Source organism: Nilaparvata lugens, chromosome 13 (assembly GCF_014356525.2).
Source record: "Nilaparvata lugens isolate BPH chromosome 13, ASM1435652v1, whole genome shotgun sequence".
In the NCBI taxonomy this organism is placed as follows: domain Eukaryota; kingdom Metazoa; phylum Arthropoda; class Insecta; order Hemiptera; family Delphacidae; genus Nilaparvata; species Nilaparvata lugens.
Genome location: NC_052516.1, coordinates 26,990,127 through 27,017,995, shown reverse-complemented (window position 1 = coordinate 27,017,995; position 27,869 = coordinate 26,990,127). Strand labels below are relative to the sequence as shown.

The 27,869-nt window shown below is 33.9% G+C and overlaps 1 protein-coding gene across 1 annotated transcript; it reads right to left on the bottom strand.

Moving 5' to 3' along the window:
- Positions 1-1,007: 1,007 nt before the first annotated feature.
- Positions 1,008-27,869, bottom strand: LOC111050233 (GRIP and coiled-coil domain-containing protein 2). The gene is made up of 16 exons (XM_039440406.1): positions 27,525-27,869; positions 26,746-26,860; positions 25,796-25,863; positions 23,135-23,297; positions 20,845-21,630; positions 18,214-20,771; positions 16,776-16,948; positions 16,425-16,629; positions 15,040-15,246; positions 13,202-13,428; positions 10,173-10,353; positions 8,959-9,225; positions 7,732-7,846; positions 4,817-5,037; positions 2,031-2,139; positions 1,008-1,302 (listed from the first exon to the last, which is right to left on the bottom strand). Exons 1-16 carry the CDS (start codon positions 27,534-27,536, stop codon positions 1,250-1,252), a joined length of 5,460 nt encoding a protein of 1,819 aa, XP_039296340.1. The 5' UTR covers positions 27,537-27,869; the 3' UTR covers positions 1,008-1,249.

Here is a 27,869-nt window from a genome sequence, read left to right as displayed (position 1 = left end):
AATATCTGCAATGTCCAGTAAGATTTTCACCTAAAATTGAAAATAAGCTTGAAATTAGAGAAAATGTGATTATTAAATTGCAAACTGTTAGCAACTGTTGGTTCTATTAAATCATTCATTACGAAGAGATAGCAGACCTCGTGTGTCTCAAGCGTTATTGTCCTATCACCAGCTGTCTCATATTATCTTTGAATAGTAGATTTGAGATGCGCGAGAACACTAGCGTCAGGTGATAAATTTTCATAACGGCAAGGAAAGTTGTGTGAGTGCGCCACACCAGATTTTTTGGAAAAGAAATAGAATGTATCATTCTGTGTCATTTACCAATTTGTTACTACCCAACCCGCCCTACCCCAACATCGCCTTGCCTTGTCTGAAGGGGATATAAATATCACTGGTATTAAAATGTATAATAAATTACCAGATAGTTTAAAGTTGATTGATAATGATGATTTGTTAAAAAAAACAAAAATACGTAAAAAGTTTGTTGTAGAAAGAGAGTCTTAATAACTTAAACAACAAAACAACTTGAGCAACATGTTAATAACTTAATCCTTATAGATTCTATTAGATTGAACGGAACTTGACAAACACATATGTTCATCATGTGTATGATAAGTTATGTTTAATCTAATAGAATCTATAAGGATTAAGTTATTAACATTTTGTTAATAGACTTTGGTGTAAACCCAGCTTTACTCATTGAATGAGTTTTTCTCTGACTTTTTCTGGCCTTTTTTATGTTAGTAGAATTCTATAAATCATGTAACCTATGTGTATATATTTGTACACATGACGACTAAAATAGAAAAATTGAAATTTGAATGTAAAAGATCACTTCTTCTTCTGCTTTATTACATGCAATACTTCCCTTCTTTTCATTCTAACATTATTCATCTCCTCCATTGTATGTTAAGCCTCCTTAAAATTGAAGTACAAAATGATACCATAATCTATCTTTTCTCTATAATTATACAAAAAGTTTCCAAAATGAATAAAATTCGAAAAACGTTTTAAACATAATATTATTTATGTTAACTGTTAAGTAACTATCAAGCACAAAATAATTACATAATAACAATAATATTAACTTATTATTATTTACACATTTCATAGGCCAACATCACACGTTGACACAGATCAGTTCATTTATTATTTTCTATAATAATTGAGCTAAACAAAATAAATAATTTAAATGTTGATAATAAATTACAGCTATAAAACTTAAGTTGAGAAATTTGGTGTTAGGCTACTGCCACGTTGGAAGGTATGAGCTCCAGCCTGATGTCTGCTCTGCTTCGCCTGGAAAATTATGACAATTTTTAGAAACAAATTATACAATTGATTTACCGTAATATAAGAAAATAAAAGAGTCCAAGAAAATATCTATTTTCTAGACTAAATACTATAAAACATGATGAAGACCATGAAACAAAATCAAAGACCATAAATTAATTATCTCAACTCTGAAAATTTGTTTTATAGTATTTGTGCCGGTTGCACAAAAGCCGGTTAAATTTTAATCGTGATTAATCCCACGAGAACCAATCAGAGAAGCCTTATCTTATCGAAAAGGCCTTCTCTGATTGGTTCTCGTGAAATTAATCACGGTTAAAACTTAACCGGCAACCGGGCCTGAGTTTTGTAGTCTGTGTCTGAAGACTTTAGTAATTTTTCAAAGTTCAATTGTACAAATAAGTGCAATTACCTATTCAGCAGCCTGTACACAGAGACAATAGTAGCGTCAATCAAGTTTAAGCGTCCACTAGCTGTAGCGGGAACACGAAATTGGAAATGCAATTCACATTTCCAATCCACGTTCCCATTGCACCTAGTAGTCACTACTAGCAGCGTTCTCAAAAATTGTTTTAAATTTTACCCTGTCACGGTGTTTGCCAATAACGATATATTCCCAATTAGTGCACGTTTGAGATTCCAGCTTTTGTTGTAGGAAAACTATTTATTCATGAAATAATGATGTTAATTTATAGTACTGTATTAGATGAATAATTGAATAGATAAATATTTACCTTTGGCAACGGCAGTCAACTGTTTGTGCTCTTCTGGGCTTAGTTTGAGTATCGTGTCAAGGACAGGAACAAGGCGAGACTTCTCGTCTCCACTACCCAAGGTTGCAAACTGAAATCAAATCACAATTCAAATTAAATAAAGTTACTGATAAGTTTAATCGAATAAAAACTATGTCAGTTTTGTGATCATAAGTGGCCCAAAACATTGGGCCATATGAATAAAGTTGAACATTTGCTTATACTTCTAAAATATGGAGCATTTGCTTCATTTCATATGAAAAAACGTGAGCAAAACCTTTTGATCATGCTCACCAAGAAAAATATTTTAAGCATTTGCTCAAAAGTAAAAGCTTATACTCAAAATTTTATAAATAAACTAGAGCATTTGCTCAACTTTTGAAGCAAATGCTTCAAAAAAGGTGAATCTAGTCTAGAGCAGCTTATCACCTTTTGCTCATAGTAAAATGGCTCAACTATGAGGAAGAGGAAACTATACCAGATACGATCACAACCAATAGTTGAGAACTATAAAACTCTTTTTAGATTCAACAATGATATATATCATCATTATTCCTTGAAAAGATATAAAGATAGCCATCACAAAGTAGGAAATAGGCATTTAAGAAGATGAGAGTGTAGACGATCATAAGAAGGCTATTGATATTATAAGAATATGCTGAAGATTATTATAGAGATAACATTTTGTCACGCTTTTATTTCAAAATTCTAAACGCAACTAACCTAAAACTCTATTCATAAATAGAAAACAGAGCAGACGACGCAAAGACAAGCGGTGCCCTCTACTTGCATATTTAGCGCTTCCGTGAGATATATAAAAACAAAGTAAAGCTACAAAAGCGTATCAGTTGATGAAAAATCTTTAAAATACGTGAGCATTTGCTCCAGAGCTCAGGAGTATAAGGTAAAGCTTATTCATATAAAAATGAGCAAATGCTTTTGCTTCTACCTTTTGCTCATGAGCAAAACCTTATGTTCCATGCTCTTGCTCATGAGCATTTGCTATGGTTTTATTCATATGGGCCCTTATCTTAGCAAAAAATATAAAGTAACTTTGAAATGTAAGAAAAAATTAACTACAGTGAGATTTACGTTATAAAATCAGTGGGAATGATAGGAAGGGATTGTTGCCACTTTGCCTTTTCCACCGCCTTCTACATTAGATAGCTGTGGTTCAAGTTATCACAGTATCTGATCTGAAATTAATTGTTGATAATATTCAAATTTCTTCTCAAATATATTTTGTTCGTCAAGAAAATATTATTGATTATATTTTAATGTTTCAACTATACATTCCTTCCTAGTCTAAAAACAATCTGGTAACAGTACCTTGGAAGGGATAGAGCTATCTGCTTTGTATAATGACAGGCAAGGATAGGAAACCAATGTTAATCAGGTTCTGTCTTCAAAACTTGAATCTCACTATAGAACTCAGAAACAATAAAGTGAGAAGACTCAAAGACAGGTTAGTTGAAGGAAGAATAAAAGACAGATAGTTGAATTATTTCGTGTTGGTGGATAATTGTTTTGTGCATCACGGGACTAAAGACAGTTTTCTGCTTCAAAGACTCTATACTGCATTGGGAAGAAAACATTTCAATTTAATCTTTAGATGTGTAGTTAACTGGTTTCAAGTCAAGTTGTGAATCATAATTGTTGAATTCATTTTTTCTGAGGGTGAAGGAATATTGTGTACATAAAAAATGTCGCACTCAACTTCAATAAGAAGAAAGAAACTCCACTAATTGATCCCTGGATGTACAAATACTAATTTCTGATTTATAAACTGTTATTGACCACTAACAGGTAATCTGTGCTCTGCAAGGGTCTGATCTTAGACCAGTTATAGAATAGACACGCTGGGAAGTCTAGCCTCTGAAGCCAACATCTACTGCCATATCTCCAAATCGTGACGTTATCATCGGATAGAAAACTTTCAGATTGTGTCTATTTCAGAAGGATGTAAATTATTATTCATTAAAATGGTAAACTCCAGCTGCGCTCCCGCTGAAATAGACACAATTTGCTATGGAATACAATGTAAATAAACACTACAGAAAAGTTTTTTATCTGATGCTGACGTCACGATTTGGAGATATGGCAGTAGATGTTGGCTTCATCGACTTTCAGTATGAAAATACAATAGGCCGTGTCTATTCTATAACTGGTCTAAGGGTCTAATTCAAAACTTGACAAACTGAAAACTTGACCTATTGAAATCTTGAAGAATTTAAAATAGGCCTATAACCATCGTCGTTAAATTGAGAATCTCAGTAAATTTCAAGTTAATCAGTCCAGTAGTTCAGACGGGATGATGCGTCATTCGTGAATTTCCTATCCCGTAAGTGTATAAGCCAGTTCGTTCCTTTATTATATTATAGATGATACGTGCCAAAAGTCCTGTGGAGAAAAAATGTCCTACCCAACTCCATTAAGAAGAGAAGCTTCCACTACTTGATCCCTGGATGTACAAATATTAATTTCTGATTTATAAACTTTTATTGACCACTAGCAGGTAGGTGCTCCGCAAGGGTATAGTTAAAAACTTGATAAACTGAAATCTTGCAAAATTTAAAATAGGCCTATAACCATTCTCGGTAAATTGAGAATCTATATACAAAAGTCAACCGTCCTGTAGTTCAGACATGATGATGCGTCATTCGTATATTTCCTATCCCGTACGTGTATAGACCAATTCTTTCCTTCATTATATTTTAGACTACAAAGTCGAAAATAATGTAGAATAAATATGACAAAATTAACAGTACCTTAAAGACTACATTCTTCAAATACTCGACGTTATGCGCATGAGGCTGCCTCTCAATACACCTTTGCAGCCTTCTGATTTCCTCTTTCAAAACCGCGTTTTGCTCCTCCATTAGTGCAGAGTCTTTCTCTGCCTCACTGAGCAGGGCGGCCAAATGCTTCACTCTAGTATTAGACGCTAACATCTCGTTTTGAAGGCTTTCAAACTTCTCTAGCGATAGAACTGGAAAAACAAACAAATCACACAATGTGTAATAAACTGTTCATAGATAATAGATTCATTTCTCACAAAATATCCACATAAGGATGAATAAATGTGTGTCATTCGTAGTGCGATATCTCAAATGTGCGAGTATTTCAACTCTTCACTATTAATTGGGTGGCTCGTTGGAGTAAGTGATAACGCGCCGGTCTAAAAATCAAGAGAACCCGAGTTCGAATCTCGACCGGGGCAAAAGTTTTTAACCACAGCACAATCATAAGGATACGGTCTTCAGTCGGTCCCGACTACCTAAAAAGTAGTCGTCATCCCTCTCAATCATTATCCATGCACAAGCCTAAGAGCTTATGTGGGCATCACCCTCAGTATAATTACACTAAAACAAACATACTTTCACTGTTATTTAAAAAAAATTATACGAACATCTTCATAAGGTTGTGTAAATAGCATTATTGTTGAAAATTCCCATCTCTCTAAACCGATAGGTAATTACATTCAACAAACATACTTTCACTAAATTGTATTTTTTTCTTTAGGGCTACTTTTGAATATAAATCTGAGTACCCTTTTTAAAATTATTTAATCACGACATGTTTCGGCTATATAATGCCATTATTATCATCATTATTATTTACGCTTTTGCGGATTATACAAATAAGAGGGGCATTACATGCAACCTCCAATTCTTCTCTATTATTCAGATTGTTCTCATCAGCCTACATTTTAACTACCAGGTACTATTCGTGCCGTATCTAGTAGAACTGATTTTTGCATTTTTCCTACTAGATTGTCTGAAACGTCAATCATTTTGCCGGATTCCACTGTTGTTTTTGGTACCAGCCCACTCACAATATTATACTTTTGTAAAGCTCAGTATTGACAATAAGACAACTTTTTATCAAAAATACTATAATACATTTATACTCAAATATGCATATCCTCAGGACCGTGACACATATTCACAATACAAGATATGCTAGTAACATTGGTATTGCGGCTATCGCCCTGCAGAAAGCTTTCTCTCAAACCAATTCCTTTTACATTTGTCATGTTCTATATCGAAACTTAACGTCTTATTTTCCACAACAAATATTATTCAATAACATATCCAAAACAGATTTCAAATTAAAATTAAAGATTTTCTTATTACAATTAGGTAAATAGATAAATCAGAAAATATTATTTCAACTAATTACAATAGTCACCATCAAAACTAATACTGATGATTTTTTTGTGCTGAAGGGAACCTATATCTGCAGTTTCATTCTTTTATTAAAGTTAACTTATTTAGTAACGAAAGGGAGGAAAATATTATACATAAAAATTATAAATTCTATATTTTTCTGATACTATATTCTCTCCCTATAAAAACATGTTTTAGTAACTCTGGTCTGCGCACAGGCATCTAGCTCATGCAGACCATTTTCATATTATTCATTGTGCTCATTTCCTTAAATATATTTGTGTTTCTCATCGTTTTCCTTAAAACCTGAGCCACATTAAGATTTATAAACTTAAATTTGAAATTTAAATCAATACTTTCATTTTATTTTAGACACTTTACATAAAATTTATTTTTACTTATAAATATCCGGTAATTTTGGTTCTAGGATGATGTTGTAACACAATGGTTATTAAGTTTTTTTTTGTATGACAATGAATGAGCACAGCATGTTTTATTTTGTTAAATGATTTTTTTTGAAATAAAGAAACTTTTGTCTGTCTGTCTATAATAATTGGCAATATTTTTACCTTGTGCAAACCATACATATCTTTGAGTTCGAATGCGAGTTCCTGATATTTCCTGAGTTTCTCTCCACGGGTTTTTTGAGCATTCTCATCAGCTGGCACCGCAACATCAATTATGATAGCCTCCTTTCCCAACATGTCCATCAAGAGGATATCAGGCTTGTTATGTAGGACCTGCCTATCAGTGATCATCCGAGCATCCCAATAGATCTTGACATGGTTTTTCTCAGCAAATGCAGGTGGCGTATATGAATAGTATGGTGGAGTTTCATTTATGATACCATTCTTCAGTTGTAGTTCTAAATATACAATTCTTGCAACATTATTGTGCCGCCTTAGGTACTCTCTGGGGGCCAATATTGAGCATCCTGAGGTGATATGCTGAATAATTTCCAGTTTCCACAGCAGCAGCACACAACCTGCATCTATCACTTATGCTCAGATCACCCATGATGTGTCTTCTATAGGCATTAGTGGCTATCACCTGGTCCTGTATGGCAAGCACAAAGCCTTCTGTCTCTGGGAACAAGTTGCCAACTGTGAGCCACCTGGTTGACAGCTCCTTATCTATTTGATCCGAGTAGAGGAGACCATAGTAGCGCCCATGCAGCTCCTTCTGCTGCCAATCTGCCTTCAAGGACTGAATAGTGGTGGCCTCGCGTCCACTGGGGTTTCTCAGATCAAGTGCAGTGTGACCATTGTCTAAGCGGCACATGCCTATCAAGATGTTGGATTATTATTATTATATTATTATTATTATTATTATTATTATTATTATTATTATTGATAATGGAATTATATAACCGAAACATGCCGTGATTAAATAATTTTAAAAAGGGTAGGCCTACTCAGATTTTTATTTATACCTTTACTATTATTCAAAAAATAATGTAAAAGAACATCTTCATGAGGTTGTGAAAATCAAATTATTTTTGAATGTGAAATTACCATCTCTCTCATCATCAGATCCTAGCGACGAGCTTAGAAGTTTTGCCAATGGCACCAGTCCACCTTTGTTTGACAATGAACCGGGGTACATTGTCATCTCGTTGCCTTCTGATCCCTGTAGACACACAGCAAAAAAATTAAAAGGGATAGTAGCAATACAACAATAAAATAGACAATCAAACGATAAAAATTTAAAAATAGTAGCAATTGAACAAGTAAATAATGAAATTCAAACAATAGTTAAGAATAATGATACAAGTGAATAGAATCTTTGTAATATTGATACTGTTTTAGTTATTCTACATTTTCTAATAAGTTTTGGTTAGTGGTATATTGAATTGTTGAATATTAAATTTTATTCTCAATAATATACATAAAATACAAGTAGTACAAGTTCCTAACAAAATTACACTATAAAAAACGATGTAAACTTGAAGTACCGGTTTAGCTAATTGTGCATCAAGCTGCAACGAAAACTTGATGCTGTGAAACTTGATAATCTGAATTCTTAACTTCTCATTTATTTCAGTATCTCAAGAGTTGGCCAAAATAGCTACTTGATGGACTGAGACCTTCCCAAAATGTAATTCTATTCCATCAAATTGGGATTCAGTTATACTATTTACTTTTAGTTATTTTCATTAAATACTATTCCATTTTATTTAAATCCAATTCAGTTGGACTGTTTAATATTTCATTAATAATTTTATCTATATATATAAAAGCGAAATGGCACTCACTCACTCACTCACTGACTGACTGACTGACTCACTCACTCACTTGCAGTACTAAAAATCTACCGGACCAAAAACGTTCAAATTTGGTAGGTATGTTCAGTTGGCCCTTTAGAGGCGCACTAAGAAATCTTTTGGAAATATTTTAACTCTAAGGGTTGTTTTTAAGGGTTTAAAGTTAGTCTTTTAGCATGTATATTTTTCTTATTTTCTGAATTATAATTGAAATTTCCATATCATATGTTACTAGCCGTCAGGCTTGCTTCGCTCGCCATATCCATTTAGCCAAATGCTCAAATGAAAAATGCAGGCGAGCGAAGCGAGCCTGCTGATCTCATTCTTGGACGATCCAGTCGGGGGTCCAGGGGGCGGAGACCGCTGGCTAGACGGATATGGCGAGCGAAACGAGCCTGACGGCTAGTAGTTTATATTTTATAGTCTGTTTATAGTTGTTATTTTCATCTTTATCCACTTATTTTCATTCAATACATACCTCGCCATCTTCCCGTTCTATCAAAGGTGGTCTGGGAGGCAGACTCTTGTTGCCATTATCGCCTTGAATAATGTCAACGGGCGGCGACTGTCCCAGTGGAGCAGAGTCCGATAAAGCGGAACCAGTCTCATAGAAATTGGCGTTTTCGACGTCCACTTTGGCGTCGTCCACTTCGCTGTGGTTTACTCGACTGGACAGCTTCGAAATCTGCAGTCTCAGCGATTCTAGTTCGATCTCGTGACCACGCTCTTTCTCTTCAAGTTGTGTCTGTAAATAATATTTATTTTATTTATTCACAATTAATTTACAATGGGAACAACAGGTAAACGCCCCAAAATGTGCTTCCTTGACACAACAATAAAACTCCAATACAATTCATATTCAAAACAACTTTAATAACTTTATTTTCATATAAGCAACAATTACATGTTCAATGAAAATATTCATATTACAAAACTTGCTATTGCTAATGAGAATATATTATGCCCTAGTGTTATAGTGAGGTCCAAGTTATAATGGCAATGGAGAAAAATAGGAGAACAGCGTTGCCAATTCTCTGCCTCTTTGCCTTCTATAGAGGATAGCTGATACCAGTATATCTGATGTAATATCAACTGTTCATTTTTGTTTTGAATAATCAATTACATTTTATTCGTCAAGAAAATATATTTCTCAATGAAAACTAAATAATGAATGTTTATAATTGAGATAATAAATATTTTGTTAATTAATTATACTCCAACATTGTTGTGGAACTAGATAATGACAGCATTATCTGCTATGTCGAATGATAGACAAGAATAGCAACACTGCAGTTAATCAAATACTGCTGCTATAACTTTCACCTCACTTAGCCCGGTTGCACAAAAGCCGGATTAATTCCACGAGAAACAATCAGAGAAGGCTTTGGTTCTCGTGAAATTAATCACGATTAAAATTTAACCGGCTTCTCTACAACGGCACTTAGTGTTCTGGCAATCTGTCAGTGCCTTCTTCGGATAAATAATAAGGTTTTCAACAGGCACAACAACTAATCAGAAAAACCAGTTCTTGTTTTCTGTGGCACACAAAAGATAACGAAGTAAAATTATGTAGAAAGTTTTATTCAAATCGTATTATATTATTTTGAAGGAGGAAAAGTGAAGGCTCTATTGAAAAGTAATCACTTAATCATTATAAAGTATATATTTTTAATATAATAAAATATAACTAACCTTATAGCATTGTATGAGAGTATCTGTACTCAATTTATGCTGACGATGCTCCATCATACGACGATCCAGCTCCTTATTGCGTTGCACCAGTATATTATTCATATTTTCGCACTTCTTATCCAGAGCTTCTTTTTCAGCCATGACTGATTCCAGCTTCAATTTGACTTGGTCCAATTCTTCTCTGAAAGGTAGAAATTATTGCCATTAACCAACGACAAATAACCAAGTGTTATTGCACAAGTCAATATTATATCGATTTAAAGAGCATATTTCTTTTCAAGATTTAATAATATATTTTCGTAATTTGAGATTGAATATTAAGGTCGTTTATTTTTCATTTTATTTTTTCAATTCAATTTATTTTCACACACACATACAAGTTCGATACAGAGAGTTTATTATATTTCTTCATAGCCTTTAACCGATTTGGTAACATTGCGGAGTTTAAAAAGGTGGTAGGCTACTTTTCTAGAAGTTAAGTGAATCTGAATGATTGAATAATTAAATGAAATAAAATGACTTCAATCACAGCTATAGTGAGGTCCACGTTATAATGGCAGTGGAGAAAGATAATAATACTTTCTCTGGTTGAGGGTACAACACGACCAGAGGAGTTTATTCAAAATATAGACATGATTACAAAAAGCATATAAGCTACAATTGTTTACAAAGTATTAATACAATTGGTTAATTATTTGCTGATCTAAGAAAATGTGGCCCCCACTATATATGAATATGTGTCGGGATGCCACTAATTTTGCTATTGTTTAAGATTTTATGCCAAAAGTTCAAAATTCTAATAAAGTTACATCTTGCGAGTCATTAGAAGTTTATGAAAACCACATTTATAAACACAAATTTGAAAAAAGAAAAATTGATAACCTATGATGTAGAAATTTTAGATAAATTCAACATAGAAAACATTTATAATACTAATGGGGAAAAACATCAACATTAAGAGAATAAGAAAAATTATTAATAATTATTAATTATTATTTTTAATGATACAGAGACTAGTCATAAAATGATTCAGAGTGTTCATGATACAGAAAAAGCTCATGATACAGTTGTATGCTCAATCAAAGCGTATTGAAATTGATACGAGAACAATGTTGCCGATCCTCTGTTTTGTCAATGCCTACTATAGACGGTAGCTGATACGGGTTTATTAATGTAATATTTTAGTTCATTCTCGTTTAAAATAATCAATTATATATTTTAAGCAAAAATATATATTTTTCAATAACTCCATAATAAATAAAATTTTCATAATTAATTAAGATGAAATATTTTGTTAATTAATAATAGTTCTACATTCTTAAAAGACGATCTGGCAACAGAGCAAAGCGAGAAAGAGATAGCTTTATCCGCTATGTTGAATGATACACAAGGATAGCAATATCATTGCTAATCAATATAACGTGTACCTCACTATATCTACTATATAGATGGCGGTGGAATAGACGAGAATTGGCAAACTTGAGTCCTATCATTCCCACTGTCTTTATAGCTTAATCTCACTACTATAGGAGTCTTATTCAATCTGGGTGCCTTAGGAGTCTAGGGGTTTAATTATCATAGAGAAAAGATAGCACAAGAAGATATCCCATGATATAGGGCGGTTTATGTTCCAAATTTCACTGTTAATTCAAGCCGATAGACCTAGTGGTCCTTTTTTGAGAAGCTATGTGATACTAGTAGTCCCTAATAACGTGCCGTTCTTCCACTCTCACCCGGCCAAAACACTAATAATAGATGATAGTTAACAGTTCGAATAGCGTACTATGGATGTTTTCAGCCAGCTCTAACGTATGGCTTGATATTGTGGGATGCGGCACCCGCTTCATTGATGGCCACCAAGGACCCCATGCAGAGAGTTATTCAGGGAAGCTAAGATCCTGCCTTTGCCATGTCTGTATATCCTGGAGGCTGCATTGAGGCTGCAATATCTTATATTTGAATATATATATATATATATATATATATATATATATATATATATATATATATATATTCAAATATAATATCTTTCTTTGTTTGGACATGATATTAATATATCATGATATTGTAGTTCTTTTAGAATAGTATATTTCCAATTATTGTATTGTATGTGTGACATTTTCTGTACATTGTGACGGAGGTAATGCTTCTGAAGACCTCAGAAGCGGTTACATTAAAACTTATTCTATTCTATTCTATTCTATGGATTTTTCCGCAAGGACGAGTGGACTACAGGCGCTATAACACACAACACACAGGCAACGAATATGCTCAGACTCCAATCTCAACAAGATGAAGCTAAGCCAGAGAATGTGAGTCGAAAGATCTTAAACCAGTGGAAATTCTCGGTACTTCAAATAACAGAACATTCAAGAGACTACTGAGGAATTGGCTACAAGAGAGATGTTTTAACAGTTTGATGAAGTTTTTTTATAATATTCAGTGTGAGAAATGAACCTAATGAATTATAATAATTAAAATGATGTCATCTTTATTGTTGACTTCAAATATTCACGGACATTTTGATGACCTGACAAATTTTATGATTTTTTATTGTAACTGACAAATGCGAAACATTGAATGTAAAATGAACTTGCATGAATAAATATTATTATTATTATTATATTATTAACAGTAATCGACTTGAGTTAACAAGAAATCGGCTTGAAATTTGGAACATAAACGAACTATACCATGGGATAAAAATAATAATATCGAGTGACCTGGCTGACACAGGTCTGGTGTCAGAGTTTTCAGGTCTCACTTGATCAATTTCAGGGCCTCTGACATGACCTAACGACTGTGTTTAAGACAGCAGAGATCGACGATTTATCGTGTCCATCCGTAACACGGGAGTGGACCAAGAAAAATATCTTGTCCAGGCGGGGACTTGAACCCCGGCCTCTGAATTACAAAGCCAGCATCTAATCCACTCGACTAAGGCCGGCCACTTCTATCATGGGATATCTTCTTATATTATCTTTTCTCTATTTGTAATTGTGAATTTAATAAATGAAAAAGTAACTTACAGGGTGTTATCCAGTTGTGCCTTGATACGATCACACATCTCCTGTAGTTCGGCGCACTTATCACGTGCTTCCTGTTCAGCTGAGCTTCCTCCCTGCTCCTTCTGTCGCAGCACACTCTGCGCACGCACCTTGTAGGCGGCGAACTCCTCCGCCAATCGCGTCGCTTCCTGCTCGAAGCGCTGCTTCTGCGCAGTCGCCGTTCGCAGCTCCGCTTCCAATTGGCTCACCTGGAGGGCGGCAAAATTCAAATTCAGTTTTCGAAAAAATGTCCATAGGACCCATTAACTAACCCACTGAACACTACGGGCGTACACCGGTTAGTCAAGACAAGACTAGTCACGTTTAGTCACAATACTTCACATAGTTGCTTATGAAGACATGTCTAATTGCAATGACTAATCAGTGTGAGTTGCGTCATAAGCAACAATGTGAAGTATTGTGACTAAACTTGTCTGATCATGTCTTGTCTTGTCTTGACTAACTGGTGAGCGCCTAGCCTAACGGTTGAAAATGCATGATACACATGACGTCATACATTGTTGCATCATCACAGCGAAAGGTTTCGAGCAAATTTTTTGACGTTAGGTTTTTGTATCTTGATTCTTGATTGTTTTTTCTTCACTGCTCTATTTGAAGTTGAATTATTTTTCTATCACATTTTGTGATTTTCCAGTGGTTCATTTATTGTTATTGGTTGTTTATTCTATGTAAGACGCCTCTTGCTGATGACAAAACATGCATGATGAACATGTGTATGAGTGTGTGAGTGTATGATAAACATGCATGCTTATCATATGACATGTTCTCCCGTTAGTGGCCAGCCTTATAACACAGTTTAGTATCACTATGTAGTTGCTACCTAGACTACTGGATAGTTGATCGTTCATATCTATGGTCAACATAAATTTAAAAGTTATTTGATAGGGTAATGTTGTTCTGAAAATATAAACAAAATATAATTTTTTTCCAAGTATCTAACCAAATACGAACACTAATCTGCCCTACTCTGTATGAAGAGATAAATTTGTATCAATCTCCTATAGGGGATCAGAAGTTCTCCGTGTTAGAAGATCTGGAGTGTAGATCAAATGACAAGAGGCTGAGCGCCTAATTTCAAATGTACAAAAATAATCACACTTTGAAAGAATTTGTTTTAAAAATATTTGACATGAGCTCCAATGCTACCACTTCATTGGAGAAGATATGAACTCTACATGTGGAACTTGATCCAACTTCTGATTCCATATACTTTACATTTTAATATACTTGACAGTATTATAAATGCATGCTAATTAAGGAAAACATTAGCAAATCAACATTATTTTGCTCTACAAGTGTTACCCTATATACTTTCGAGTGAAAAGGATACAACAACATTCAAGCCAGTAATACTGAATCTTCAAAATTATAATAAGATACTTTTTGTTTGAAATTTTTTAATTGCGGATAATGTCCACATGAGCTTTTTGCTTGTGTGTGTGGTTAATGAGAAATACGTTGGTTAATTGAAGAGATGACCAAACGTACATGCCACCGGCGGGATTCGAACCCACGGACTAGGCGGGGCAAGCAGACCGAGGTTTGTGACGCTCCTTACCACTAGACCAACCCGACCGGCGTTGGATGTTTTTTTTTACAAGAGTTTTTAGTTTGTACAGATTCTTTCACTTTAAAGGTTTTATAATTTTTCAATTGGAGTAAAATAGAGCTTTAAAGTTTCAAGTTTTTAACATTCAACACTAATGTTTAAACGCTTTAACGTTCAACGCGAGAGTTTAAATGCTTTGACGTCTTTAAGACGTGAACTTTAAGTTTGAAGTTTGAACTTGTGAACTTACCCGATTCAAGAGAGCCTCATTCTGTATCCTAGCCGTTTCAATTGATAGCTGACTATCAGCTGTCAACTTGGTCAGCTGAACAGCTAGCTCGTCCTTATCACGTCTTGCAGTTTCTAGCTGGCTGGTGAGCTCAGCTAACGTCGAGCTAGCTTCTTTTAGCTTGCCCTCAAGCTGAGTCTGGGTTTGGTGGGATTGGTTGAGTTGTTGCTGCAAAATTTCCATTCAATCAATCATTTCAATACAATCGACCAATCATTTCAATATAAATAAATTATTTAATAAATAAATTAATAGACTAACCCTGTACAGTCACTGAGGCCCGCCGCAAAGTAGACCCACGCTAATCCACGCCACTTCAAACAACGGCGTGGGATGTTTTGTAAATCATTGCTATAGAATTATTCATAATCAATCAGCTGACAAGTGGATTATTTATTCATTGCATGTATTACACAGATGTCTAGAGAAGCCTAGCAATGGTTTACAAAACATCCCACGGCGTGGGTTGGAGTGACGTTGATTAGCGTGGGTCTACTTTGCGGCAGGCCTACCTCCGTAAACAAAGCCATAGTGCATGACAGGTTGATGGTAACGTCAGCACAGGTAGGGCTCCTCCTACACAAATAAAAACACTAGCTGATATAGATCAACTGAAATCAACAAATTTTTATTGGTGTCTACCTGTGCTGACGTTACCAGAATGTACTATGGCTTTGTTTACGGAGGTAGTGGTACAGCTGAAAGCACCGCTAGTTTCATAAATTCACTCTAGAAACAATGTGACTTTGAACAAAACACCAAATTGTTCCACGATTTTTTGAAACATGAAACAGCATTCAATCAGGTTATTTCTCATTTTTACAACAACACTAATTTTGAAATATGGAAACAGTATTCAATCAAGTTGATTTTTATTTTTACAAACAACACTAAAATTATTACAAAGATTTTTACAACACTAAATTTATACAACATTAAAATGATTGGAAGGGAAAAATGACGATAACCTTGAGCTATCTCTCTTTCCAATTTGGATAAAATTGGAACAATTTTTAACAAATTGAACCTGAATGTAGAGGAACGCTGAACACAAACTACATGAAAATCAACCAAATATTAAGGATACTTCTACTCATCTATTTCACTATCCATGACGAACTGCAAGTAATAATCTGTTTTGAACTACTCTCAACGACACTACAGTCTAATTTAAAGTCTAAATTTTGTAATTTTTACAGCCTAAATTAGACTGTAGTGTAGTTGAAAATAATTCAAAAACAGATTAAGGATACACTGACGGTGATTATTAATTTTTCAAATGACATCTTATAATCTGTATAAACATTTTTATGGTTCGGGGGAACAAAATAAACTGATGTTTTTACCTCGTAGTCATGTTTTTCTTGTGTGAGAACGGTATGTTTTTGGGACTGTAATAGGGCCTGATCCAGCTCCAACTGAACTTTCCTCAGCTTATCCTGGGTGATTATCAATTCCTTTTCACACTCCTTTCGTATCACCTCTTCCACGTGTTTCTCGTTCTTCACTTCTCCCAGTTCCTTTACTAGAGTCGACTCTTTGCTAACAGAACTGGAACAAAGACGTATTCAATAATAATTATATTTTACATGAGTTTGAAATAACACGAGGGAGAGTTGTGAAAAATTCATCTAAAATTCAATCATTTACTCAATACAAAGTTAATCAATAATATCATGACATTCATTTACTCTTACCTTTCCAGTTGTGTTTTAATGGCAGCCATATCTTTTTCAATCTCCGTGAACCTATTCTCTTTTTCGTTGTACTTTTGCTGCAAGTCTTTGTGTTCATTCTCCACACTGTCGTTCACTTTTATAAATGTTTTACTTTTATTCTTCATCTCTTCTCTCTGCCCCCTTATTTTTCTCTATTCTCTCTTCCTCCTGGATAGAGCTTTCTGCTATCTTTTAATTGTAACAATTAATCTGTCATTTTCCAATTATCTACTAATTTCTCTTTTTCTTAATTGCATTAATACCATTTTGTTCATGTTACTATCGTTTATTTTGTTCAATTATCTGGATGTATATTTTGTAATGATGTTTTTGTGCAATAGGTCTGTCGAGACCTAGCACAACATCAATAAAATCAATCAATCTCTCTCTCTCTTTCTCATACAGCCACACACCAACTCTTAATTCACTCAGCGTGGCAGTAGATAGAGAATATTGAACCCTCTATACTTGAAACTGTAAAGCCTCAACCAGCTCCCAATAAGTACGGTATAGAACTCTTTAGATCTTATGTAAGATAGTATTTAAAATACTATGACAATTCATTGATCGAAAAAGGTTTTCATACTCAATATTAACCTGTTAAAAATAGAGACAAAAAAATGTGATTCAATTTCAGCTTCCTCAATAGAATTTCCCACAAGTAGGCAAAAATAATATAAAAAAAGTTCATTTTTATTGAATAAAAAATTGAAATATGTTTATTCTACAGCTAATAATTTTTTTTGGGAAACACTGGTATTATTATTTTACAGTACTAGTACTTTCTTGCTCAAATTGCTTAGTTCAACTAAATTCTTCATTAATAACATTAAAGTGCTCACAGAGTTTTCATTTTCGACTATTTTAGAGCTCCCGCGAACCATTTTACTAATTCGAGGGCGCTGAATCCGAATCTGAAAATTTTGCTATCTCGATTTTTAGGCGATTTCGATTTTGGTAACTAAAAGCGCCCGGCCGGGAGAGCCTACACACTCACGGATTTCGCCCCGAGCCGAGCCGAGCCGCGCCAGTAGCCCTGGATGGATTTGGCTCGGCTCGGCTCGGCTAGCAATTAAATCGCCTACACACTCACGGATTTCTCCCGAGCCGAGCCGAGCCAAATCCGCGAGCCAAACCCGTAGGTGTGTAGGACCCTTAAGGATTAAAACTTATGAGTATTTTGCATGTATTATATTTCCAAAGACTAAGTTTAGTGCATCTGTGATAATAATTTAAGTTGATAATATGAATGTTGTTGTGATAATGTGACTTATCTGTAATGACCTAGTCTAATGTACTTGATGTATTTTTTTGGCTGAAATGAATCATTGCTTTTTTAAATGTTAGACAAGGATAGCAACACCAATGTTAATAAAATACTTATAACGTGGATTTAGTATATATTATTTTTGCTTACCTGAGCATTTTTAGCAACAGCTGATAACTGACTCAGTTTCGCCCTCTCAGCGTCAACCTTTTGCCGTTCCCCCTCCAACAGCTGATTGAGATCATTTATTTTCTTCTTCATCTTTATCGCTACTCCCTTCAACTCCTTATTCTTATCCTGCAACTGAGCAATCTCCTCTTCCTTCTCCCTAACTTCATCGGCCACCTTCTTCTCCCTACCTTCTTTGTCTCCATCTTTGTTGTCAACGGTCAAAACGAATTTCCAACCATTCTCTTTCAGTTCTTCCAACTTCACTTTCAGACCTTTTTTCGCCTCCAGCACATCTGTCTCCAGTATTCTAGCAAAACTATCACACAAATCTTCAAAAAATCTAGAATCTTCCACAACTCCACCCAAAACCTCGAGCCTTTCCTCAATATTTCCACCTTTAAAACTAGACAATTTATCATTGAGCATACTTTCCAACATTTTCAACCCCTCGGAACTTTTCAACTCATCTTCCAATTGTTTTTTCACATCACTAACCTCCCCACCGATCCTTTCCAACGTACCATCTTTCTCCTTAATAGTTTTACTCAAACTACAAATAATTTCAGTCAAATACTTCAACAAAACCGACGAATCTAATTTGACCGATTTGTTTTGGAAGTCATGTACTATTTGAGGTTTAGATAAAACCTCAAGGTTACTCCCTATGATATTCTCGATTTCTTTCAGTAGATTATCGTGCATTTCTTCGAGTTCTAGCACCTTTCCTTTCAAATCCTCGTTTTCACTGAATATGAAATTCAATTTTTCCTCCATACTAAGATACCTGTCGTTTAAATCTTGCAGGTTTTGGAGGTTTTCCTCATCTTCGAGACGGAGTTTTTCCACTTTGGATTCCAAGACACGCTTTTCCAACTGGCATTCATGCAACCGATTTCTAGCGCTATCTCTTTCTTCTTGAACTACACTTAGAAGACTATTTAATTTCCCAGCTTCACACTTCAAATCGTCAATAAATTCTTCAGTTTTTTTATTCTCATCCAAAGCTATTCTCAATTTATCCCGATATTCTTCCAAACTGGTCTTCATCACTTGATATTCTCTCAATTTGTCCTTGCTTTCATCATCCATCTCCACTTTACTACATTTTGAAGCTTCCAACTCTTTTTCCAAACCACAAATATTATCCAACAATTCCTTCTCTCTGTTTTCAAACTTCTTTTTCTCACCTTTCAACGATTCTACACTTTTTTCCAGCTCATTTTTATCACTAACCAACAATTCTTTCTCCTTTTCTAACACATCTCTATCATTTTTCAACATATTCTTCTCCTTTAGTTGTTCTTCAAGAGAATTTAGTTTTCCAATCAGATCAGATTCTCTACATTTGAAAACTTGCAGTTCAGTGTTTTTCTCTTCTAGACTCTTTTCAAGCACATTCAATTTTCCATTCAAGTCAGACTCTTTAGATTTGAAAGCTTCTATTTTATTAATTTGCTCAGCCACTTTGTTATCAACGGAAATTTTCTCATTTTCTAATAAACTGTAATCAGACTTCAATCTATTCAACTCACTTCCCTTCTCTTCCAATTCAATACCCAAATTTTCAAATTCCTTCAATTTCAATCTCAAATTTTCAGTTTCCAGCAATTTTATTCTCAAACTTTCTACTTCCTCCAATTCCACCTTCATATTCTCTTCTACTTCCAATTTTGAACGTTCCATTCCCTCTAATTTCATTTCTAGGACTCCCATCTCTCCTAATTTCAATTTCAAACTCTCCATTTCTTCCACTTTCAATTTCATATTTTCCTCTACTTCTGATTTCATTTCTAACATTTTATCAAATTTCATACCCATATCTTCCAAACTCAATTTCAAATCCTCTGTCTCTTTCAACTTCATTTTCAAATGTTCCTCTACTTCAAGTTTAGTTTGTTCCAGCCTCTCCAATTTCATCCTCATTCCTTCCATCTCCTTCAATTTTATCTCCATTCCTTTCATCTCCTTCAATTTCATCTCCATTCCTTCCATCTCCTTCAATTTCGTCTCCATTACTTCCATCTCCTTCAATTTTATCCTCATTTCTTCCATCTCCTTCAATTTCGTCTCCATTACTTCCATCTCCTTCAATTTTATCTCCATTCCTTCTTCCATCTCCTTCAATTTTATCTTCAGTCCTTCCATTTCTTTCAATTTCATCTCCATTCCTTCCATCTCCTTCAATTTCATCTCCATTCCTTCCATCGCCTTCAATTTCATCTCCATTCCTTCCATCTCTTTCAATTTTATCTCCATTCCTTTCATCTCCTTCAATTTCGTTTCCATTACTTCCATCTCCTTCAATTTTATCTCCATTCCTTCTTCCATCTCCTTCAATTTTATCTGCAGTCCTTCCATTTCTTTCAATTTCATCTCCATTCCTTCCATCGCCTTCAATTTCATCTCCATTCCTTCCATCTCTTTCATTTTATCTCCATTCCTTTCATCTCCTTCAATTTCATCTCCATTCCTTCCATCTCCTTCAATTTCATCTCCATTCCTTCCATCTCCTTCAATTTTATCTCTATTCCTTCCATCTCCTTAATTTTTATCCTCATTTGTTCCATATCCTTCAATTTGATCTCTATTCCTTCCATCTCCTTCAATTTTATCTCCATTCCTTCCATCTCTTCAATTTTATCTTCATTCCTTCCATCTCCTTCAATTTCATCCTCATACCCTCCACTTCTTCCATTCTCCCACTTTCCTCCTCTTCCAATTCCTCTTTCATTCTCTCCAATTTCCCCTGCAATTCCACATTTATTGCTTTTAAATCTTCAATTTCTTTCAAGTATTTCAAATGTTCCGTGGACAAGCTAGCCAGACTATTTTCGAACCTCTCTTTTTCCATTCTTAGTGAACCATTTTCTTCAGACAATTTTTCGGAATGTTCAATTAGATGTGTGGTCTCAATACGAACCTCGTCCATTCTCTTCAAGAGTGCATCCCTAGATACCCTAACCTCATTCAACTCTTCAGCCATTTTTGTTTTATCATTTTTCAAACTAGCAATTTCACTACTGGCACCATCTTTCTTCACAATCAAATCCTCTACCACTTTTTCCAGTTTCTCCACCTTCCTCTTCATCTCCTCATTCGTGTCTTTCAACATTTTGTTTTCCTCCTCGAGATTATCAGAATTTTTCGACAAACCTCTACTTTCCAAGATGGCGATCCAATCTTTCACAGATGTTATACTTTCGTTGGGATATGTCGCCTGCAAATACCGGGTCCACTCGATTTTCTGCTGGAAAATTTCTTTGAAATCCTTTTCGATTTCTTCTTTCTCCTCCATCACCCGCTTGCAGATCAGCCTCATCTGGCCGGAGCTCTCAGTCAGTTTATTGAGGTCTTCGTTCAGATTGTTGTTGAGCAATTCGGCATTCTTTCTTTTGTCTGAAAACGAGAAAAAATTGCATTTATTCATTCACTAGCAGGTAACCAGTGCTCCGCAAGGATATGATTAAAACACAAATAGAATGTATTTAGACTAACTGAAAACTTGATATACTCAGATATTGGAGAACTGAAAATAGTCCTACAAACATCCACGGTAAATTATTAATCTATATGCAAAATTTCAAATTAATCAGTTCAGTAGTTCAGACGTTATGATGCGTAATTTGTGTATTTCCTATCCCGTAAATTTTTAAGCCGATTCTTTCCTTTATTATATGATAGATAATACAGGTACAAATCTTAAACAGTGATCGGGAAAAGACAACATTTTAAATATTAAATGTTGGGAAAAGTATTTCAAAATCTTAGGCAAAGCTTTCAATTTTTTCAAAAGCTTATACCAAATCGTTAATTTTATCTAAATCTTATATAAACTATACTATAATAACATCTTATACAGAATCTTTAAAATATTTTTGTATGGTTTGTAGTGATTTTGTAATCTAAACAACTTGACCCAATAGTATTAGCCTAATTCTTTTATGGAAAGCTTACACCAAATCATAAATTTTATCAAAATCGTATACAAACTATACTATAACATCCTATACAGAATCTTTAATGTATTTTGTATGGTTTGTAGGGATTTTGTAATTTAAACAACTTGACCCAATAGTAGGCTATTAGCCTAATTCTTTTTTGGAAAGCTTACACCGAATCATAAATTTTATCAAAATCGTATACAAACTATACTATAACATCCTATACAGAATCTTTAATATATTTTGTATGGTTTGTAGGGATTTTGTAATCTAAACAACTTGACCCAATAGTATTAGCCTAATATTCTTCTTTGGAATGATTGTTTTAACAGTTGCGTGATTTGTAGAATAATGAACTCAAATGAAATGATTTATTCACCTTAAATATACAAAACATTCACAAAATAAACAAGCACAAGGCTCAAAGTGAACAAGTTACTACTAATAAAAGTATGATAATGAACACTGTTCAATACTTAAATTACGATACAGCAGTCTGATTGTTATGATAAAAAGCTATTAGCTTCTACTAACATTTGTGGCGCGCTTTTGAATGCCAAGTTCTTTTTCAATACTCTAATTTTCACTTTTAATCATAAAATCAGACTATTGTGTCGTCATTTGAGTATTGAAGAGTGAACATTAACAAGCAGTAATGGGTAGTAAAATTGAAGAGTGTAATGGACTTTGTACGTGATCAGGAGCTGGATTCAAAATGCTATATAGACAGACTATGTATAGTTTTTCCAGTTATCGCTTGATAATTATCATAATCTCTTAAATTATCAGTTATCGCTTGATAATCATGATATAAATTATCATAATAAAGATATCGAATTATTCATGGCTACCGATTTCGATGTAATTCTTTTCCAAGTTAAGCTTCTCTCTTTTCTTATTTTGTTATGTATGTTTTCTCATTCCAATAAACAACGAATCTATTCCATTTTAGAGCTTACCATATTCAATAGAGAGCTGGTGTTCGAGTTTCTTTATTTTTGCACTGCATACTTTGTGCTCTTCCTCCAGAGACGCCATCTTTTTCTGAGAAGTATCAAATTCTAGTTGCAAATCTAAAAGATTCTTTTTCATCTGTATGGATTGGGAACTGTCTATTGATGCCTGGAAGCAAATAGAAAATACTAATAATTGATGAAAATATTAAAATCTATAAATTATACTTTTTATCCTCTCTAATCATCATGTAACATATATCCTCTCTAAACATCATGTAATCTACATAAATAAAGAACTCAATCAATCAATCATCCTAATAATAATATAATTTTCGTATGGCTTTTATTGGTGTGTTGTTCTGACGGAAGTTCCACCTCGCCTGAATATATAATTAAAGCCGTCAATGGGTTTTACAGCTGTCATACTTTAGCCGAGACCGACAGTTTAACGTGCCCATCCGATAACACGGGAGTGACCTGTTCAAAAAGGATTGGTAATGGGCGGGTTTGAACTGGGGATCTCTGGGCTGCTAGGCAAGCAAACTAACCACTAGAACACGTATCACACCTACTTTTTATGTACAACCTCTTTATGTGGAACACATGAGGAGCTTATGTTCAGCAGAGTTTTTCCTAGTGTAAGATACACTATCCTTCATCTTGTACTTTCCTTTTACTTTTGAAGAATCTTGCACTTTGGAAAACCAATGACATTCTGTGTATCCTCAATAATATGTCAATATTATAGTTAGTATTCTTAAATAGAAGATAATTCAATACAATTGGACCAAAAACAATAGGTCCTATTATTTTACAATAATATAAATAAATAAATAATATATTTATATGCCTATAATTTATGAAATAATGTACACAAAAACACACTTAGAAGTTGCTTACCAGTCAATTAAGTCAAGTCAAGAATTTCAGTCAAGTAAACTTGACTCATAATGTCGATTAAAACATTAGAATATGAGTAGAATATATTGTGAAATAATTCATGTTTCGAATATATATGAGGCTATTAACATAGAGAAAAAATAGCGTAAATAGATATCCCATAGTATAGGGCGTTTATGTCGCAACTTTTACTATTATCTCAAGCCGATTACTGTCGATTTTTACTGTTTTGACCGAGTAAGAGTGTATGAACGACACAATATGAGAGACTACCAGCGTCATAAAGCTTCACAGGATAGAATTACGTGGACTATCAGCTTGAGATAACAGAAAAAGTTGCGACATAAACGCCCTATACCATGGGATATCTACTTATGCTATTGTTTCTCTATGATATTATTAACCTAGAATATGAGTATTTGCAAACACATCAAATAAGATTTTATTTTTAAAGCATTTGATTGAGGGTTTTCAGTCCCAAATCTCTAATTGAGGCATAAGCCTTCCTTCCATCACAAGTCTTAACTTGATATTCAATTTTTCAAATATTCTTTCAAGCCTTTTTTTTAATCAAGTCAGCCTCATTGGGGTTTTATAAAAAAATTCTATAAAATGTCAAGAGAGAATTAGAATTGAAAAAATCAATAACTAAAACAGTTATCCAAGCAGAGTTTTCTAAGCACAATAGCACAAATATATTACTCGTTTTTAAAATGATTTACCTCAAATAAACTCCTGATCTTCAACAGATACAATATATAGCATTGTATGAAATTTGAAACTTTCATTCGAATCTTTACACCCTATAAATAATTGAATGGAATGTTAGAATATCAAATTCCAATAATAGGAATAACTGCAATTAGCACTCCTATAAAATTGTCACCTTTATAGCATTGGTAATTGAGTATTGTTAATATTGGGAAATATATAAATAACAGTTGGGTATAACGTCTTGTAAGGATATTATTATTTCAAGGGTCTTAATTGACAAAAAAACCATTAAATATTTTAGCCCTAATAGTGTACATGTTGGATTGTATAGTAATGTCTGTTTGAATAAAAAGTATTGATTACTTAACACTTTTCCTAAACCAAGATCAGTATGCCATATTGGTTGCGTCAAATTGATCAAACTTGATTAATAATGTCTATAAAAGAATGGAATTTATGAAAAAAACAGACGATAGAAAAGTTGGTGACATCAATATTGTACTTGGTCAATATTAGAAGAAACATACAAGTATAACAAACATTTAACTTTAGTGCCGTATTCAGGAGCAATTCTTAATAGCATCATTACCCAAGCTCAGCAATGAATATCAGTAAGGCTCAACTCACACTTACACGACTCAGGTCGAGAAGAGACTCGACTCTAGTCGAGAGCATGTCTTTCCAAACGATGACACACAGACCAGTCGATTCTAGTCTCCACGAAGTCACCATTTGAAAACACATGCTCTCGACTAGAGTCCAGTCTCTTCTCGACCTGAGTCGCGTAAGTGTGAGTCGAGCCTAACTTAACGGACAATTCTAGTAGCTGACTTAACGATTCTGATCAGTACCCAAAGTGCCCTAACCAGGAACGTCTAGTAGATAGCTCACGTAAAGTGTATAATCTAGTGAAGTATCTTCTATCAATACGATCCTTGAATTTGTTTGGCGGCCTCATTACATAGTCATATGTATGATAACATGGATATTGAATTGTTGATAGCCATCATTAGGAAAAAATCCGAGAATATTGAACATAATAACCATTACCTTATCTTTCAAGGATTTTAATTCTTCTTTGAATTTTGTTTCCTTATTAGCCAGCTCTTCCAATGCATCTGTTGAAAATAATCACGATCATAATATATAACAAATTTTATTGAAATTGCAAAATAGACTAGTATTAGAAGTGTGCAAAACATTACACAATCATAATATTCCACTATATTCTTAAAATTGTTCAAATAAAAAAAAAAGAACCACACTTATATACGTTTTCTGAATCTCCAAGTCACAGAAATAATTGCACTTATAAAAACATGTTTCGAAAAATTTTTACAGGTAACCAAAATATCAATATTTCCTATTAAAATTAAACAAGATTCAGTTTACGAATTTTTATTGGTAGCGCAGTATAAGAGGTTTTGTCATGAGCTTCAATATGAGTTTACCAGCCTATCTGCGTTGCTGTGGTAGCTATCTGTATTCTTTATTCTAGTAATATATCTAAGTAAAGTAATATCTAGTAAAATTGAAAATTGAGCAGCAGAATATAATAGTGTGAGTAAACTCTACGATAGGCTGTTAGCTATATCAATCAAGGTTGAGTCGACTGTCATTGGCCGAGACTAAACACGCCCATGCCTTTCAAAAGTGATCATAAGAACAGTTTACAGCAAGAGAATCTTAGTAGCTAACAGAACCAAATGGATGAAATAGATTATCCTGTTTTAAAAACCAGTAAACACGGAAATACAACAGTTTAAGAAATATGTTTTACAATCTGAGTTTTATGAGTGGACATCTGCTCATCAGCACCGCACATTCAGCTATGTTTTTTACATTTCGCCACTAACTTAAGCATGTCTTAATTTCAAGTAAAGAGTAATAACATTTTAAACTTTACACTAAAGTAAATTATAAAATCGCAGTGAGGCACAGAAAAATTGCTGATGTTTAAGTCTAATAATAAAGAACACTCATACAAATTATTTACTTACCATCTTTTGCTTTTTTCGCCTTTTGAGCGATATTCAACAGGCTTTTACACTTTGCGACTAATTCGTCGTGACTGAGAGATTCTAGTCCACCCTTTTTCTGACCTGCTTGTGGTTCCTATAAATTCAAACAAAACCAAAATAATTAATAATTTTAATCAGAAATATGGAAAGAGACTAATGAGTTACAATGAGTCTCTTGCTTTGTATCTTAAAGTAGGATCAGAGAAAACTTATACGGTAGTATAAGATAGTTTGTAACTACTTATGAGATTTTTTATTCTATGGTAAAAGTACCGTACATAATTGAGAAACATAAGATTATATGTATTCCACTTACAAATGAATTGAGTAAATGTAATTCACGGTCAACAATTTGTTTAACGACAATATTCAACAGAGATGAAATAAGAGGCACATTATTGTTGCAATTTGTGAATTGTACTGATTCAGAAATAGGAGTTTGATTGAAGGCTGTGACTTGTACTTCCAAATTATCTTTATGTAACGGCTTACGTATTTTTTTGTCATGGGCTAGTAGACTAATCCTTGATATCATAATTGATAAATCGTGGAATACGAAACATAGCTTTAATAACCTTTACTGAATACCTGCTCAAAAATTTAGTTGAGAGCAGCTAAGGTAGGTACTGTATGAATATATTTTTACATATGATAAAAAGTAAATAAGAATCATGTGTTCTTACTTAGCGTTAGCCTATCTACTTTTAATAGTATATCTCATCTATGAATTTCACTATTCAAATGAACAATTTACTCACCTCTGCAGACATTTTGAAAATGAATAGAATTAGCAATACAAGAACAAATTGACAGAACACTTTTTAACAAAAACCTCTGGGTCTTTATGTAAATTACTTCGATATGGACAATTAATTTTTATCAAATTTGTTTAACTAAAATAAACTTTATAAGCTTTAGAAGCTTGTCACATTTGAAGTATAACATCTTCACAAAAACAAGCAGCACTTTTAAAATAAAGATCTGATTCTATAAAAGAATAGAATTGATATCTAACAAACAAGTGGTAATTATTTTGGTAAGGTTAGAATACGCAGTATTTTGCTAGACAGTAGACACGACTTGTTAACATTTCTCAGCTGATA

Bases quoted from the DNA above. Each gene is read 5' to 3' on its own strand.
- LOC111050233 (XM_039440406.1), bottom strand. The intron at 13,429-15,039 runs GTAAGTTCACAA...GCCGCCCTCCAG, and splicing joins ATGAGGCTCTCTTGAATCGG to GTGAGCCAATTGGAAGCGGA. The intron at 5,038-7,731 runs GTAATTTCACAT...TTGTTTTTCCAG, and splicing joins ATCTGATGATGAGAGAGATG to TTCTATCGCTAGAGAAGTTT.